Source organism: Apteryx rowi, unplaced genomic scaffold, assembly GCF_003343035.1.
Source record: "Apteryx rowi isolate R43461 unplaced genomic scaffold, aptRow1 scaffold_139, whole genome shotgun sequence".
Lineage (NCBI taxonomy): Eukaryota > Metazoa > Chordata > Aves > Apterygiformes > Apterygidae > Apteryx > Apteryx rowi.
Window position 1 is genome coordinate 1,392,465 of NW_020447630.1, and position 15,226 is coordinate 1,407,690.

At 37.5% G+C, this 15,226-nt stretch overlaps 1 protein-coding gene across 9 annotated transcripts in view; it reads right to left on the reverse strand.

Moving 5' to 3' along the window:
- FCHO2 (FCH domain only 2) overlaps positions 1-15,226 on the reverse strand; it is an 86,080-nt gene that overhangs the window by 9,648 nt on the left and 61,206 nt on the right. For 4 of the 9 annotated variants that reach the window (XM_026057337.1, XM_026057336.1, XM_026057343.1 and 1 more), the window contains 8 exons: positions 14,888-14,912; positions 14,016-14,058; positions 13,227-13,321; positions 9,183-9,692; positions 7,459-7,562; positions 6,184-6,313; positions 1,348-1,459; positions 561-716 (listed from right to left, as the gene is read on the reverse strand). In XM_026057337.1, coding sequence (XP_025913122.1) covers positions 561-716; positions 1,348-1,459; positions 6,184-6,313; positions 7,459-7,562; positions 9,183-9,692; positions 13,227-13,321; positions 14,016-14,058; positions 14,888-14,912 — 1,175 coding nt within the window. Of the gene's footprint in view, positions 1-560; positions 717-1,347; positions 1,460-1,486; positions 6,067-6,183; positions 6,314-6,756; positions 6,831-7,458; positions 7,563-9,182; positions 9,693-13,226; positions 13,322-14,015; positions 14,059-14,887; positions 14,913-15,226 lie in introns of those variants that run through there. The other 5 variants (XM_026057338.1, XM_026057339.1, XM_026057341.1 and 2 more) reach the window with 4 other exon arrangements.

A 15,226-nucleotide genomic window follows, 5' to 3' on the forward strand; every position in this document is an offset into this window, starting at 1 on the left:
AAAGCATGCTGCTATACACTTGAGATATATAGTTACACAATGGATCTCATCTACTGTAAAAATGATATGGCTTAAAAAATACACTAGTAAGTGACAAATAAGATTAGGCCTAGCTCTTATTACTTGTCTTCCATTTAAGGCTGCTATTTCATCATTTAATCTTACTATCATTACTCCTGTATAAAGAAATCCATATGACAATGTAAGAGTGTCCTAGTTTTGACATCTAGTTTTTCTCTGTATCTGTAATTATGTTGTTTGTTCCTATAGTTTGTTTGATTAAAAAAAAATGAAATGCATGTAAAAAACACCACTGTATTTGCAAACTATTTTTATGTCTCCTGTTATATTCAAGTACTAGTTTCAAGTCCAGTCATCACTGAGATTTTTAAAAGTGGCAGTGGAGAGAAACTGAGCTAAAAAAGATTAGTTCATGGAATCAAGTTAATAGTTATATATAAGCAATTTGACAAGACTGTAGAGAATTCTGATTTAAGTATACAACAATTCACATTTTAAACTCATGTGGTTTACAATTATATTAAAAAAAAATACAAAACCTGTATACAAGTTGTGCATTTGGAAGAATCTGCTCTAGTTTGCTTGTGTTTTTTACCCTGAAGCACAGTACAGCTGGAGATGGGTTGCTGGTGAAGACTTTAATAATTCCACTTGGGAATGATACTGTCATATCACCAGTGATCTTCACAATACATCTAGAAGAGAATGAGGACATCAGTTTTACTGCAAGGCATTAACTGCCTATTTTTAATACTAATTTTAAAGCAAATCACTGTACTTTCAGAATCTGAGCTGAATTTAAAACACAAAATTAACTTTAAATGAGGGTAATTGGCACTGTGACAATGTACTATCGCTTTCAACTTGGTAATCAGATGAAATTATACGTAAAGAAAAAAGTTGAGTTGGTTAAGCATACAGTAGTTTTGGTGGATATTTTTCAGGCTTTGAAAACATGGCACAGCTATGCTTAGTCAAGGCCTAATTTGCATAGCAAGGGATGTGAGAGAGTGAATGAGGTGCTTTCAGATGCCTGAATTTACATATAGCACCTACCTGAACAATAATAAAATCCCTTCTCATTTTCATCAGCAGTTTATTTCTACAAATTGACTATATTCTTGTACAGCAGGGATATACTAACTCCTAGTGGTACGGAGGCCAATAAAGAGCTATGAGCTATTGCTGTCACTTACACAAGGGGGGAAAAAACTGTGAATCCCCCTTCTAATGTATGTATATTTTCCCCCCAAATGTTTTAAGTATAAACAGTGTATTTTCTTATTGTAACTTGTTACATTCAAAACAATTCACTATTTAACTAACTTTGTGGGATCTGCTCCTTTAAAGTAGGCGTTAACAGATTCAGTAAGGGCTACTGCAACAGGCAAGGTGTCCTGGTTTCCAAGGCTGACAGGGCTGGGACCACGCGAAACACCTAGAATACATACAGTTTATAGGTTTAATTTTAAAAACGCTTATCAATAGATTTCAAAATGGTTCACTCTATCTGTCATTTTCACAAGGTTACTACAATCAAATAGAGTCTGAAGCATTACTTGAAAAGTGTGTAGAAAAATATAAACATAGTACAGTACAATCACACCATGAAAACACTGCTCAGCAGCCTAAGAGAACAGGACTATCAGTACGACATTTTGTAAATGGACAGACACAAGGAAATACATATGCGATAGAGGAACACTGCATTAAAATGGCCACTGGCGAAACTGAAGTCAACAGACCCAAAGGAAATTAGACATTAACTGTATTACTTTAAAAAAATAAAATCCCTACTGTATGCTTATTGTATGGACAAATGTATGATAAAATGGTCAGGGAAATACCAAGAATTCAATTATTGTATGAACTTAAATATAAATACATTAATATTACTCCACCTAAGTGAACTATGGAGCATTCTTTAACTATTTCAGCAAACAACAGCGATTAAAATCTCCAAGCAGAAATTGTTGGAAAAATATTTTACAAAGGTTTTTAATGTTTACCTAGTAAAGACTCTGGGTATAGCTCAGAGGCACCTGGGAAATATGCAGCAGTTTACAAGGCAAACAGTTGCCAGGCCTGCGTCAGCCTTCACAGGTGCCTGTGCATACACAGCAGAGTTGCAGTTCAAAGCTTAAAATCAATTCTGACCTCACGTTAAGGCTTTTTGAAGTTTGTGTGTACAGTTGACAAAACTGGCAAGTCATGGGACTTTTTTCATCTTTTTATTAGCAGAGCAGCATAGTGGAGAGCATTACACTAACTTCTTGTACTGCTGCTGAACAGGCCTGTGTCATGTAGTATATTTATCCCAAAGGAGGCAGAATCTTTCCATAAGCAAAATGAGAGAAATTATTCTTTTGTGCCATAAAGGAGAAACAAAATGCTTCCATAAGATATTGCCAATGCCAAACTACTCCTGTTTACTTTAAAATAGCGGCTGTGCCCTCTTCTAAGCTCTTTCAGAAGCACAGAGGAAGCTGAGACTTCGTTCTTCAGTGTCTAATAGGAGACTTTATGCTTAAAATCAGGGATAAGTGGAAGAAGTAACAAAAGGAGGGTAAAAGAAGGGAGCTGGTCTCATTCTGCTACTATCATACCTTAGTCTCCCACCTCATTTCTTGCCTAAGGTAGTAAAATGTTCTGAACCCTTCTCAGCACCATGAAAAAAATCCCTTAGTATAACATTTCGGCCTTCTTAGATCCACAGGACTGCTCTAGTCTCCAATGTTCAAAACCAGAAAATCTTAGATGAAAGAAATATTGTAACACTGGCTACAAAACACTGACTTTAAGTATGAACAGTATGTCATTTTTGTGTGTTCTTTCAAAGTACACATGGGTCATGTTTCCAAAGTCTTCCCTCTTACCCTGAAAACTAGCAGTAAAAGCTGTGATTCTCAGTAGTCTTAGAAATCCAGAAATCAGGATTTCAAAAACCAAAGATGTGATAAAATCATGAGTTAATAACAATCAGATCTATTCATTAAATTCTGTTTAGTGAAGTACTGAACTGCAGACGTATTCTGCACCAAAGTCAAAGCATGCAGGCAAACAAGCTGGTGGCACCACAGCTGCCTTAGTATTTCATTGTCTTTTCCCCCTAGTTTACTAAGGGGCAACAGACAACTGCAGAGCAGATGGTAGGCGATCTTTTACAGAGTTATAAATTATTTTAAAATCTTTTTTCTTCTTATATTCTTGTAGCTAAATTTATATTGATATTTGAAAACCGTGCAGAGTAACACAAATATATAATTACATTGCTAGAGACAAATACCAATTTCTTGGCTGCCTGAAGAGTGCAGTTTACCAGGAATAAGGCTATTTTCACATTCCTCTGGGAACACCAAAACAAATATGCATGTATAAGCATTCCTCTGAGATGCATCCAAGGCACTACAAATGAGACGGCTTCTCTTATTTGCCCTGCCCGCACTCTTCCTTGCCCTTTATGTTTCATAAAGATCTAAGGTTTCTAAAAACCAACAACTTGTAACAAACATAACTATGTTGAAATCAACTCTGGAAGTCATCATTTTGTTGTCCTGCTGCTGAAAATACAAGCCTAACAACGCAGCGCAGCAATATACTGCTTCAGGGCACCCCATTCCTGCTGCGAGTTCTTGGCGGATGGGACGTCACCGGACCGCGGGGAGACGGATTTGCTCCACCTCAGGCTACAGCCCAGCTGCAGGGTCCAAACCTAGGATGTGTCGTCAGCACCAGCAAAGCTGCCTTCGATTCCCTCCCGCCCCAGCCCTGACCTCAGGTAGCAGCCCGTCAGCTGTGCTGGCACAAGAGTTGATGGCATAAGCACATGAAACAGTTGCATTGACACATTTGAAGAGGTAGCAAAACTGCAGAATAAAACCCTATTATTGGTCATATCAAAGGCAAATAAGGCAGCAAGATTAACTGAATAAATCTGATCAAATGGTTTTAGTTCAGTTTAGGAGCAAAGATTCAGGCAGTTTTAATAATAGCAAAACTGCTGTGCTGAAAATAAAAAAATATAAAAAATATTGTCTGCATCTTCAATTCAGCTTTGCATTAGATGTAAATACAAAAAAGTTTTTACCTACTTGTCTTGTGAGAATAAGGACTGTCACAGTAACCTCAATATACTCCCCTTTTCTTGAATGAAAGAAGTGATACAAAACTAAGGACACAAGACCAAGTTTCACCTTGTTTTGGGGGGATGGAAGATTACATGTGTAAGAGTGCTTATACCAACTTTTGATGATTACAGCAACATATAACTTGTTAAGTAGTTGAGCTTTAAAGCTACTTATATCTGTCAGACACCAGAAATAGCTGGAATAACTGTGTCAAAATAAATACAAATTTATTAGGTGTAGTGCATTAGGATGATTAGTTAACGTGTAAGTCTGCTTCTAGTACAATACCTGGTGATATCTCACAAAGCTTTTCAATTGTAGGAAGTGTTCCAATCAAAAGATCATCCTCTATTATATTTAAATGAAACAAAACATTGCAAGAAAACGAAATATTTCAAGCAATAATAGATGTTAAACAATTTAATATATATAAAAATATTACGCAAATGAAAATAAGAGTAAAGCATAAAGAAATAGATGTTCTATTTATACAAGCCTAAAAGCTCCCTTGGAACAAGATAATTATAGTGAACTCTCCATTATTCAGAACTAATGGGGTAAGGGAAACATTGGATTGTGCAAAAACCCCCATATAATACAGACAATAGTGCAGAGTATGTCCTCACACCCCCACGTCATTCAGCCATCTGCACTGCCCTTCCCAGCTTTCCAGGATTAACTCATACAATCACTGCAGACAGAATTGGCCCTGCATATTTGTGCTAGGCCACGTCACTAACCTTTTCACACCTCCGTGGCAGCACACACCTCTGTCTTACCTCCTTCCTCCCCTCATCATTTCCCCCTATCACTGTTCCCCTCCTAGCCTCTCCTCCCATCCCATCTCCGGACGGCTGCTAGCACAGCTGCCAGGCTCCTCTTAGGGTCTTGTGCACGCACACGCACACCCACACAGGCAGACAGACGGATCTAGAGCTACTAATGCTGCTGGCCACCGACTTCTGGCCACCAGTGCTGAGACCTGAGGAAATGAGCCTGGATGGACTGAAGCTGACTGCATCCAAAAATCAGTTATCTTGATGCATCTACCTGCTGCTTCTCAGGTCTCTTTGGGAAACCGGTTGATACAGAACAGTGGCAGCGCTGAGGCTGCTCAGGCCGGGCAGAGCTCACCCGCTCAGGCCTGGCACAGTGCAGAAGCAGCTGCGCGGCTGCCAATGCACAACTCCCTGTGGGAGCCGTGCCCCCGCTTTCCTGAGGTGCTGAGCCAGGGCATGGCATCAATAATGTATTTGCAGATAACTGACTGTTAACTTAGTCTGATTTAACTTAGCACTGAAGTGCTACTAGTGTTCAAGAATAAAACACTGTACTTCCTTCAGTTCTGCTAAAGAAACAAGTTAAAAAGTCTCCTTGAGATTTGATACAGCCAACACTGGTTATCAAACTGAAAGACTTAAATTAAAGTTCCGATCCTGTGAATACATGAGCAAACATTCTGAAATCAGTGGCAGCACATGAAGACTGACTTGCTTTTCATCTTCATCTCTTCCATGTTTTTGCTTTTACTAACCTCTGTTTAGCTCACATACATCACTATTGAAGAAAAAGATTTATCAGTTTCATTTTTTGGAAACAGCAATAACAAAATAACAAAAAAAGCATAAAAATAACTCATTTTTGTAACAAGTATATTCACTCAAACTTATTAGTATCCAAAAACATTTCTAAACCTATACAATAGCATCTTCCAGAAAAATACATGATAACATGTTGTGCTTGATGAATGGATATACGGCACACCAAATATGAATTCATACAGTATTTTAATTTGCAAAATATTTCACCAAAGAACATGCTATAATTAAATCAACAGATTAATGTAATCAAATCCGCTGCTCCGTCTCTCAGGGTCATTTAGAAGCAGGTATTTCAAGGGATGCTTGAAGTACCTAGACTGGACTCACAAATGGAACAACTTACTACAAGAGAATGTTTTTCTTAACAGGTAGAAACTAGTAGTGGATTTATGATGCCCTTTCAGAAATAAGTTAAAATGGTTAACATAACTTACCAACTGTAGGTGTGTTTGCTGCACTTAGGGAAGCAGAAGAGGATATTGAGGAAATGCTCTCTGCACGTGCCAAGGGAGCTGCAGGTGGTGGACTTGAGTTAGAGGTCAGTGGGGGGCTGAATGGCCTAGGCTTAACACAACAGATCACAAGAGCATTAGGCAGGCAGAAACTGATTTTAAAAGGATGAAAAAAGACTGGAAATATATAAAAGACTTCATTTAATTCCCCAATCAATACCACAGTATTTTTGTAGTGTATTTCTTCCAGTGCTTTATCTATCCTAGTTTTCAGTGTAAACCAGGGAATGTACATTTTCCCTGGAAATCAATTCCATGATTTCATAGATTATTATTATTTTTTCAAGTCTAGTATGTTTGATTCCGTAACAGCCTGTAAACGATTGAGCTACATGACAGTAGCAGAACCTAAGCCTACAGCCCTGCGTGTGTGAGCAGCAAATGTGGTTTGACCCAGGTAAAGGAGAGCTGCTAACAAACTGCAAGTGAGGCCCGCAGAGGACAACTAAGAGAGCTGGTGGCTGGAAGAGATGAGATGGGCAGAGGTGGAGAGACCTGGGTTTGTTCAGCCTGCAGATGAGAAGCCTCAGAAGGGATCTACCAGCAGTCTTCCACTACCTAAAAGGGAGCTACAGAGAAGATGGAGTCAGGCTTTTCTCAGAGGTGCAAGAGCTATAGCAAAGGAAATCTCAATTGAACATAATGAAAAAAATCCTCATCATATGAGTGGTTAAGCACTGCGGCAGGTTACCCAAAGAGGTTGTGAGATTTTCCTCTCTGTAGATTTTCAAAACTCAGCATGTCCCCAAGCAATCTGATCCAATTTGGAAGTCAGCCCTTCTTTGAGCAGAAAGTTGGACTAGAGACCAAGTCTAAGTCCCTTCTACCCTAAATCTTTTGACGATTTTATGATTCACTTAACTGTTAGGGTATTAATTTAAACTTTTCTAGATTCATCTAACTAAAAGGTACTGGAATTCCTGAAGCATCTATTTTGGTTAGGTAACTTTTTAAATTTTGTTTCTATCACACTTATCACTGAGTATCTGCCTTTTATAGAGATTGTGGGAACTGGACAGTGAGGTGACATACAACAAAGACAACTCGCAGCCTTCTTGAACAACTTCCCTGCCTATTCTGCCACGTTGAAAATCTAGGTATGCCATTCCTTGAATATGGCTGGAAAGTGACTCCACTGTAACAGTGTAAGTGAATGGTGTATCTGAAATTGAGTTACAATGGAGAATTAATACATACTATTTCATTAATTCCACTAAGTTTCGCTGTAGCCAACTTTGGTCTCGAAGCAGGCCTTGGAGGGGGTACAATTGTGCCTACAGAAAGAGGAGTTGTGGGCCTTGCTGAAAGAAAGCAAATTTAAGGAAATCAACATTAGAAAAGTCACACTGAACATAAATATATACTTACTTGAACAGAATCACTGGAAGCTGTGCTTCTTTAAAGCTCCAATTTTACAAGCCCCATTTTGTAAGATTCACCACTAAATCAAAATAGTTTTTAAAATGGGGCCCTATGATACCCTGAAAAGTGACTCTAAAAGTGGCATCATGGGCTTTCTTGTTGCTCTCAAATGATTCTGTATGAACTATCCTCAGAGGTTTGTACGTAAAAAGATGGTTTTACCTCAGCTGCCTTTTCTGTGTAATCTATACGGATTCAGAATGTAGGACAGTCTTTCACGTCTCACCATAAATGGAAAATTCAGTGGACTATATTTGGTCCTGGTTGACAACGGCATAACTCTGTTTACATCAAATTATGCTCTCTGAAATCCTGTTGCCTTCAATAGGTATGCACCAATGTAACAGAGAATTTAAGAAATGATTCTGTTGATTGCAAGAACACAGTAACTCATTATCTCTTAGCCAGGCTATGAGGGTAAAAGTGTTTAAAAACAAAGAAATTACTGCCCCCATGTCCTTCTAAACCTAATAGAAACAACGAATAGATGGCGAGGTGAGCAGCAGTACAAAGATGCCACTTTTACATAGTCACTTTTCTGAACAGAACTGTACTTCAAAATAAATGTTAGATGCCATCCAATGAGTATGCCAGATCTAAAATTAACTTCAAAATAGACCTAAACCCTAATATATGACTATATAGTTACAGCATATCTCCCTCAAATTATTTGGGATTTTTTTAAATTAAATCAGTTAAAGTTATTTTAAATGCAACTATTAAGTACAGAATTTTCCCAGCCATTCAACATAACTCTGCTCTCACTGAAGTAAGGGAGTTTCATCGCTGACTTGGGAAGAAATAAATTTGGCCAGTACTGACCACATCCCACCTTAGAGTTGCAAACACTAACGCCAAAAATAAATTCAGTTCTGAGATATCAGCCATTCCTTTAAAATTCATCTTGTTATGCCCAAGGTAGACAGTGCATGCTAAACACTGGGTGGAGTATGCTGCAATATCACAGGTATATAGCAAGAATCATGGCACACTTGCCCAAATGTACTTTTCCTTTGGTTTAATAGTATGTGGCATTACTATAGTATCATCTACATTTCAAAATACTGGATGTCAAAAGGTACAGTTTTTAATCCAAATTATGTCATTGTATTTAATCTGAAAATATCTATACAAAGCCATTTAAGAATGCAATTATTTTTGCATATCCAATCATTTAATCCTTGAGATCTCTCACTGCTCTGACATCCCATAAAAATATATTCTATTTCTAGAAAAGCAAAGCTCCATATCGTTAAGAAAAAGCAATGCCTTTAGCTGAAAAATTTGAATTTTCCTTCTTCTTTCAAGCTGAATATTTATTTCAATGTCCTAACTTTCAAGAAAGCCAGCACTAATAAGCAGTTTAGTACAGTATAAATGAAAAGATGAGTTAATTTTAACATCAGGTGAGCAATAATAAGGAAGAGAAAAATCACCAAAGCTTGCTTTTTAGAGTCAGTTATTAGCAAAGAGCAGTACACAATGCATGCTTGCCATACCCTTATTTGTATGAACACAAGAAGACACTAAACTAGAGTCCAGTAGAGTTGAAGATGACGTGGAAGAAATTTCAGCAGCAGTGCCAGTTTCTTCAATGAATAATTTTTCATGGCATATAGTATTACTGAAAAGGTCACTTTGATCCTCAGAAGCACAGCTGTTGGAAGAATTCCCAAGCAAAGCAGAAGAGGCAAGGCAGGCATTTTCAGTTTTTAAATGCAATCTCTGGGGTTCCTTCTTGTCTGCGTTTGTGTGTCTAATTGTAAGTAGTTCATCAGCAAAAGATATCCACTGACTCTGAGACCATGAAACAGAGGACAAAGTATTGGTACTCCCTGATGGTGCTGCTGTAACACCAGATTTGCACAAAGCACTAGTGGTAAAGTCTGGTGATGATGGGCTTCTAGACCCAGACTCTTTCTGGTGTCCAAGCAAAGACTGAGACACTCTACACCCAGGCAAATCAGTGGTAGGTGAGGAGGAGGTCCTATCGTGCTCTTTTAGTGTAGCTGAAGGAAAAGGGAAAAATTGAAACTAGGAGCAGCACTGAAATGATAAAAATTCCAATACAAATCCAGACTTCAAAAACATATTCAACATCCACTGCATAATGCCCACTAGCCATCAAGATAAATAACTGCTCTACTAGGCTGAAATCACACCACTTAAAATTGAAAGAAAAACACCCAGCCACACATCACATGTACTTCATTCAAACTGTCAACCGTGATACTTTCCATTTCTTAAGTCAAAAAATAACTTACTATATTTCTTCCCTTAAAGCCCTACTTTGTATAACTTTGCTTATTCCTTTAACTTCTTTCCTATTATGGTTTAACTTCCTCTCTTTAGTGTTTTCTCTTTTTCTTCTCCTGTCCTATTGCATTTGTTTCCTCTCCATAGATTTCTGCTTTTCATTTCTTTCAAAATTAAGTTATTTAATCAAACCTACTCTTCTCTGTTCCTTCCGAATACTTTTATCCTCTTACCCTTAATATTTAGTAATAGAAAGATTCAACATAAACAGCTTTCCATTGAATCACAGAGGACAATACAGTCCTGAGATCCTGTTTGATATTTCTACTGTCTGTATCAACTTGAATCTACTGAGTGACTATATATTTGAAGCATCATCTGCCTCAGTTTATTTTCTCTCTTATCCCAAAATCTGCTGGCTGCCGTGAAGACAGCAGTTTCCCACAGGTAGTCCCTGCGCTTGTCTGTTTGCTTGTTGCAGTAGATGATAACAGAAGCAGCAAACACAAGGTTAGTCAACTTTCAACATCTTGCAGTTTGGCAAAGCTAGGAGCAACAGCGCTGTGGAGTGGCACGGAGAATTAAAAAGGGAGCAACACTGATTTAAAAGTTCAGATCAAAAGTGTAGGTGTCTTCTCTACAGCTGCCTTTTTGTGATGAACAAGTAGATTCACCAAGCCTCAAAACCAGAGATTTAACACTACTTTCCCTTATTAACAGAAAATTTAAATATTATTCCAAAGGCTTGCACTGCTACAGATCTGAAACAAAAGCAATGCGGAAGTGTTCTAAAATATCTAAAGACACACTGATGAAAATGAGGAAGTTAAAAAAAAAAAAAAAAAAAAAAAGCATGTTTACAATATCAGTAGCTAGCTAAAAATTTTCTGTTGTTTGTTCAAGATAATAAAGTTAGCTTAAAGTTCTAATAAGGCAGGATTATTCATGGATGACCAAAGTTTTCTATGTTGCATAAAAACCACTGCTCAAATACCATTGCAGCTTGTGTGTTCAAAGATTAATGCAGAGTTACAAAACAGTATCTGAAGAAATGCTTTAGTCAATAGTAAAAAGGAAGAGAGTATCAATGAGACATGCTAGACTATGATATATATATTCTGTATTCAAGATAAATAAATTGTTTATGCAAATAATAAATTACTTGAGTTTTGGGTTGACTTTTTCAAAAGCTTTAAGCAGTTTACCTATATTTGCCTTCAAGCTGAAGATAAAACACTGATTTCAAGGAAAATAGCATCAGGTCAGATTTGAATATTTTTAAAAGTCTTCAGAACTGAGCTGCAGATTATTGAGCATCAGAATCCAACCTGATTTAAACAACACTGTGAAGTACTTCTGATTTAGTAAATATTTTTCCAAAATACGTTATTAATTTGTTAGACCTCAGAACACTCACGTTCTACTCAAGTCCATAGATCATTTTACAAACATAGATGGCTTAGTTAAAGTCCTAGAACAACAATCCTTTAAATTATTATTTAGCAGATACAGTTTACAAAAGCACAGATGTCTCATATCCAAAACCACTTATGCCCACAGGGCACTATATTCCACTACTTTCAATGAAATAAAAGGTTCTACGTACATAAGCCACTTCCAGCTATGAGGCACAGGCCACAGACAGCAGACACCCCTAGATCTGACTACAGAGCATGTGACTGATCCCAATTACCTGTCACTGCGCATCGGCTGGAGTAGCATCAGCTACTCGCTCCACAGTTCTCCCAAAAGGAGGGACTGCACGAGCATTTCCTCATCTGCTTTAGCCTCCTCTTCAGGGGGAGCAAGAGACACCCGAATATAGCAACAACCACCAAGTGCAAGAAACTTCTAAGCACCCTCTGCCTGCCTCTTCAGACTCCAACACCAGACCAAATCAATAATACAACTAGCAAAACACAGATTATTTTGAGAATGCACAACTTTTTTTCCAGCATATTCCATTAATAGATATCTAAATATGTTACAAATTTAGACCCACTAGCCAATAATCCAGCTGGCTACCAAAGTGAGGAAGAGATGATCTACTGATTTCAGCAAGCTAGATTTGTTATTATAAAACATAACTTTTAAGGAACATGACTTTGTAATGGAAGAATAACTTTCACTTAAACCCGATGACTGTGTAGCAACGCTGATTGCCGCTAAAAAGATGTTACTATGCTTGAGAAGAATTAATATTTCTTGTGCAGAATTCCCCTATTTTTACATGTACTCTTTCTTACTATTCTTCAATCTGTAAGATCGACTACAGAGGAAAAGAGTTGGAAAGCCATGATCACTAACAAAGAAGTGAGGCTGATTATAATTTTTTGCGACAGGAATATCTAGCTAAAAGAAATTGCAAATACTTCCTTTCTCAGACATATGGGAGAAGTAAAAGTCTCTACATTAAGATTGCAGGACTTGGAAAATAGAGTTGCAGTAGGTAGGTTGAAAGGAACTACAGAAGCAGCATATCTGCTACTGTTAGTAAATAATGCAGTCTATCTTAAGTCCCCCAAGATAATCAATGCAAATAATTTAAGTAAACACTTTTAGTAAAGAAGTCCTAACATAGCAGTAAGATGTGTTTTTGCTTGGGTCTCCTCTTCCTTTTTCCTAACTAGTTTTTCAACCTCCCCTCCTCTTAGCCTCTTCCAAAAAACATACTCCCACCCATACGCTCTCTGGGCTCCCTCTCCCTTGCTGCCTTTTGAGTGTAACAATCAATATTGCCTATTCCATCAATTTTTTATATATATATATATATATATTTATTTATTTATTTATTTATTTTTATAAAAAGCAGGTTCCAGGAAAGTCTGCCAGTGTTCTGCCCACACTAATATCCTACAAAATCCTGCAGCCAAGCTTCCCATACAGCATCTTCCTGGCCCCCTCACCCAATTCCTGTACTCCCCCCTGCCCCGGCCAGGAACTTCCCCTTAATTCCAGGGGAAGGTTGTCTCCCACTCCCTTGGATTCTGCCCACACATTTCCCAACAGAATCGAGTTTTCCTACAGGAAATAAATTCCTTGCAGCCAAACTCCATGGCAGCTTCATACTAGACAGCTCATAGCTCAATAGGCTTTCCTGGAAAAAGGAAACACATCCATCCCTGTCCACAGGGTAAGCTCATCTCATCTCACTGTTGCTGAGAGAAGCTCCATTTAAACTCTCAACCCTGCTAATCAAAGCACATCCCCTTGCAACGGCTAAAAAAGCAACAACAGAGCATTCCAAAGAATATGCAGAATACATTTTCTGCTATCGAATATTTTACCTGAGGAGGATGAGGACGCCAAGGAGGCTGAAGAAGAAGATTCAAGAGAACTGCTAAAGAGTGGATCCCATGCCAGTAGGTCACTGTTCCCCTTTCTATAGTAAGAGTTGCAATTGGAATATAAATGAAAGATGTATATATTCATAATAATCAAATTACAACTTTGGTAATTCATCTCCTGTGTTAGTTACAGTCTTTGTATCTAAAAATTAAAACTACTCACAGATTGTAGGTCAAGAAACTGATTTACACATAAATAAACTATCTGAATTGATACCTTCTATTATGGGCGCAAGTTCATGTGTAGACATATTTCATAATGTCCATTTTCATGTCAACAAAACATAGGTATGCAAATTGATTTGTTTCAGTATATACATATGTGACTTGTACACAGTCCTGTCCAAATTTTGGGCTTGTTATCTCAGGAAACACTATACCATTGCTGATAGAAACTATATCTGTTTTATTTAAAAGCTGAGATTTTAAAATAAAACCAATATTTAGTAATCAAGTAATTATAAATATCAATTGAGACAGATGACAATGAAGCAAATACATAAGAAGGGGAAAACAAGTACACAGGAAGAAAAAAAAAAGGTTGAAGAATAGAATTCTCCACTGTTATATAATTCCTCATTAACTCTTACAAGGCAATAGATACACAAGTACCCAATAAATACCCAACCCAGTCAGCTGATATTTGCAATAAGTTTCTGAGTCTTGGATTAAAATAAGACCAAATTCCCCCCAAAGTACATTTGATATAATTTTAAAAGTTGAACTCACTCATTAGTTGGAGCAGAAAGCTTCAATTTCGTTAACTCTTCACCTAAGCAAAAGATACAGAATTATGACCAAAGCTGAAACACTTGGTTAATAAAAACATTTAGCTTCATTATAAAAAGATACTAGAAGTTAACAGTTGCAGATCAAAATTAATCATGAATTACTAAAATGGAAATGAGGAAATGTGTTATTTGTGATGATACAAATTCAGGTGCTCCTGAAATACCTTCTAAAAGGAGAGGACTACACAAAGCAGTGCATTTTGGGAGGAAATGTTGATCACCTGAAGGTTCTTCCTTAACTTATGTAACTTACACCAATTCTACTCTTCAACAAACCACTGCTTGACCTGGCCTGGTTTTCCACTGGAAAAAAAAAAGGATAGAGACTAATGCTCTATCCTCTATCTCCATGGCAGTATTACAAGCAGGGTTTGACCATAAAATTGAGAGAGAGAGTGAGCAAGTGAGCTTTGCTGGTTTGTGGATCATACTAAACTTGAGAGGATGGAAGGGATTTAAGAACTAACACAAGAATCATTTCCACGCCATCCCCTCTTTGGGTCTGGAATGTGTTCCTCATCACTGTCTCAGAACAGGGAACAGCTGAGTGTACAGAAAATGAAGAGATCTGTGGGTGGCTTCTAATAGCTAATTTGAAATTTTGACCAAATAATTTTTTCCTTTGAATTTACTGTGGGTAGTTCAAAGGCAGGTATTATTAAGGTACCTAGAACTGACAAGAGAAAGTTTTTTTCTATTTAAAATACGAACATTTAATAATGTTATTCTTTAACAGTAAAAAAAAAAATTTTTTATGCTAAGTTAAAAAGACTAGAGTAAATAGACTAACAGTTAAAGATTCTCACTTACTGGATGAATTTTGATTCATTTGTGCCTGAAATAGACAAAAGTAGAACAAGATTTTTTACAAACTATCAATTAAAACACTTAATAGCTCCAGAGTTTGTTCCCACTTTAATTTCCCATTAGATATTTTCCTTTCACTACCAGGAAGAACACTCTGGAGCTTGCAGAAGCATGACCAGCACATGAGCCAGGGCAGAGCAAGCAGCGCACCCCCCCACGGGTAAGAAAAGGCAGGAACAAAGACTGCCCGGAGCAGACAAAAGGAACAGGAAATGCAACTACTACTGGGTCACTGGAGGCAGGCACTGGACTAAAGAAAATTTTGGGGAAGCAAATAGAAAA